The 3,847-nt window shown below is 39.4% G+C and overlaps 1 protein-coding gene across 1 annotated transcript in view; it reads left to right on the top strand.

The window, feature by feature from the left end:
- Positions 1 to 407: 407 nt before the first annotated feature.
- The window catches only part of LOC110452597 (phosphatidylserine decarboxylase proenzyme, mitochondrial-like), a 12,946-nt gene continuing 9,506 nt past the window's right edge, over positions 408 to 3,847 (top strand). Inside the window, exons 1-3 of the mRNA XM_021501229.1 lie at positions 408 to 739; positions 1,067 to 1,454; positions 3,153 to 3,389. Coding sequence (XP_021356904.1) covers positions 1,161 to 1,454; positions 3,153 to 3,389 — 531 coding nt within the window. The 5' untranslated portion in view covers positions 408 to 739; positions 1,067 to 1,160. The remainder of the gene's footprint in view (positions 740 to 1,066; positions 1,455 to 3,152; positions 3,390 to 3,847) is intronic.

The raw sequence follows: 3,847 nt of genomic DNA on the forward strand, positions 1-3,847 counted from the left end.
GTTAAGGTCCTATCAACAGCTAAGGTCATTTAAGGACGTGCCTCCACGTGTGTAATGTACGTGTGTATTTGTGCTGGAGAGATCGCTCTTGCTTTTTGAATAAACATTAAGTTGGCTTGTCGTAATATACCCTTTTACTTATCCGCAGTGATAAGAATCACTTACAAGTTATTTCTAGTATAAGGAAACGATATAGTATCATCTTATCAAGAACATTAATGAATTCTTAAAGTTTACTTCCACGTACACAGTATTTGTGTATATCAAACGATGGTTGACACACGATGGCTGGTATGTTGTACAGTGGGCGCAGGGTCAGAGTACAACCTGCTCGCGTACCAACCCTATCTGATAACGAACTTTATACCAAGTATCACCCACAGGGGCCTGTAACGCACTGTCACAATTAATGTATCAACACAGTTTTACGTATCAGAGTTCGTAATTTATTATGTATCGATTACCTTGCATATATACGAAGTACGTGTCTGTAATAACATGTTAATATGTAGAACATTACAAACCCCTGTGACATAAAATATATTTTAATGACGTGAGGAAATACAGATGTTGTTTAAAACGTTGCAAATCCCTGAGACTTGGTAAAGCATTTGGATTTGAAGGAAAATTATCTCTTATACCTCGGAGTATCTAAGATGTAACAAATCCATGCGACTTAGCCGAACATGGTGTCACTGAAGAAAAAACCCGCCAGCACACGAGGACAGCTTAAATATAAGTATAACGTTTCTCAAATAAATCGATTGATCCCATTTTTTTTTTACTTAGTCAGAAGTCGTGGATTTTTTTTTTAAAAACACTTGCTTTGCAAGATTTTCTAGTTTAAAACCTGGCAACACCAAATGGAACAGGATAAGAATGATTCATCTGATAAATGTAGTTGGTAGAAATATAAAAATACACAAAATGTTGTCACAAAACTACACGTGTTTTATATCCAAACAAACGCGTCTTGCCTCGTACCACGTTGTGTTGATAAATATAAATTATATATACCTTGGACTTGAACCATATCAGCTGACTCCCTTATGCCCGTTGTTTTCAGTTTAATATACCAGCAAGCTACAGGTCTTGCAACTCGCAGATAACTCGTGTGCGCAGATTTTTATACTTGTAAACAGTGCAGTGACAAAGACACGATGATAGTTTTAGTTTGGGAAATTTTCCTTGCCTCGCCTCAGTTTATCGCTCCATCGAACCATCTCAACCAGGCCCTGTTTTACAGTACAATGGCGATGGCGCTCATTATAAGAGGACACCACGGGGGCGATACCGTTCACAGCCTCACACACCGCGTCATCTACTTGTCAAAACGTGAATTGTGGAAACGTCTGATGGGTAACAGGAACAATCACGTAACAGGGAGGAAGCCAGGGAAATATGGGTATGGACGTAAGCGACACGGAAGTTACAGGAAAAAATATGATAGAAGGGTACGTGTACTTAACAGTTTAAACGGAAACCGGGGATTCCCCTCAATTTCCATTTTTCCCCGTGTGTGAAATGAAATCAATACTGATATATTTCTGTCCTCACATGTGATAGATGTATATTCATTTGCCTTGCATTATTATTTTGTCTTTACTTTGAAATCTGTCTTGAAATAACGAGTGTTTTTTGTCCGAGTGTTTCCTTCCATGTGAATTGGATATGTCTATTTTGGACGATTTTGTTCTTGTAGTGTGGACTTGTCTTTTACGTTGACGATTTTGTGTTTACATTGATGATTTTTTTTCTGTATATTGTATGATTTTGTATTTAATTTTTTTATTAGACGATTTTATCTTTTTATTTTATACGTTTGGCATTGATTATTTTGTCTTTACATTTAGTTTAATTTGTCTATAAATTATTATATTTTGTCTTTAAATTTGGTGGTTATACGTCACGTGTTTTATGTGTACTATTGGGTGATTTCATGCTTGCCTTGTAACATTGGACGGTACTTTTGTCTTGCCACCTTGGCCGTTTTCGTTTAAACTGTCAAACCGGTCGGACCACTGTTGTTCGTTTATTAAATAAGGTCGGACCTAGCAATCTGATGCTGCTTTCAGGCGAGCCTTGACAGAGCCTTGCAAGGCCTGCATAAACATTTGCAGGTCCGCCAGGATTTATACCCGAAATTGTTACATTTATAATCGGTCAAACCGGTTGTTCCGCATAAACGAACAGGCCCCAGTGATTTTAAGGTATTCCATGGAACATGGCGTATTCTCTGTTGTTGTCACTTCGTAGTGTATTACTAATATCATAGCCGTTGTTCCTTACATTGCTTTGTTCGTCCCCTAAATTGCCTTGTTTGGTCCCGACACTGTGTTGTTTGGTCCTCTCACCGTGCTGTTTGGTCCTTACACTGTGTTGTTTGGTCCTCTCATGGTGTTGTTTGGTCCTTGCACTGTGTTGTTTGGTCCTCTCACCGTGCTGTTTGGTCCTTACACTGTGTTGTTTGGTCCTCTCACCGTGTCATCTGGTCCTTACACTGTGTTGTTTGGTCCTCTCACCGTGCTATCTGGTCCTTACACTGTGTTGTTTGGTCCTCTCACCGTGCTGTTGAGACGAGGAAGGTATGTGTTCTATCCCCAGACGTAGAACAGCAAATTCCCTAAAGCTGGTTCTTGGTGTTTTCATGTTGACGTTCAGCTTGAAGTGAGTGTTGTTGTAAAGTCTGGTCAAATGTCATGTTACTGTGTCCAGGTTATGACATCCCAGTGAAATGACAGTCAAAGTTGTGTCCGTTTTATCCTTATGTATTTTTTTCATTTCTCACCCTTAGGTTAATACAAGCAAAACCTCGGACGTATCACCCTTCTTTGTTTAAAGTCCAAGCTCTACTCTGATACTATACCGAGGACATGAAACCCATGATAAAGAATAATAATATACAACGAGCAAATGGAAGTCGCAATTTTAAACGAGCAATATACCAATTCAATGTATATGTACGAGATCTGCCGATAAATATATAATTTAAATATTGAGATTATAATTATCTTTTCTGTTGTGTATTTTTTTTTAAATATTGCATAATTATGTAACATATTGCCGTCCTATAGTACAAATAAAACCATCCTACCTCTACTGTATATTTATATGACCTGATAATGTGTCGTTTTGATCGGTTTCTCTTCCAGGTAAAATTGTACCGGAAGTTACCTCTGACCTTCATGTCGAGGGCATGGGGCAAGGTCAGTCAGCTTAACCTTCACCCCGTGCTCCGGCGACCGTTATTGGGGTTCTACGTGTGGTTGTGGGGTGTGGACCTGGACGAAGCTGCCGATGAAAATCTGAACAATTATCGGAACTTGAGCGAATTCTTCCGCAGGCAGTTGAAACCACACGTGCGACCAGTGGACGAACATCATAGTCTGGTATGGTTACTGATTCATAGTTTGTTCAACCTGTTTGAGTCGCTTTTGCCATGGTATTTGTTTCTTCTAAATTGTACGCACAATTTTCTTACTTCGAAATTAAATCTCCTCTATGGTGTCCGGGAATTTTGTCTGAAATAAGTGTGATGTGACCTACTTTTACTTCTAAAATAAGCGTCCTCTGCAGCGATCGTAGCCTAATCTAGCTTCTGAAGTACGCGACCTCTGCACACATGCATTCTCTTACTTCTAAAGTAGCGACCGTTGTAGCCTTATTATCTTACTTCGGAAATAAGCGACCTCTGTAGCGGTCGTAGCCTTATCTTACTTCTGAAGTAAGCGACCTCTGTAGTGGCCGAAGTTTACAGTTTACTTTTACTTCTGAAGTAAGCGACCTCTGTAGTGGCCGAAGTTTACAGTTTACTTTTACTTCTGAAGTAAGCGACCTCTGTAGCGGC

This window comes from Mizuhopecten yessoensis, unplaced genomic scaffold (assembly GCF_002113885.1).
Source record: "Mizuhopecten yessoensis strain PY_sf001 unplaced genomic scaffold, ASM211388v2 scaffold6759, whole genome shotgun sequence".
Taxonomy (NCBI): domain Eukaryota; kingdom Metazoa; phylum Mollusca; class Bivalvia; order Pectinida; family Pectinidae; genus Mizuhopecten; species Mizuhopecten yessoensis.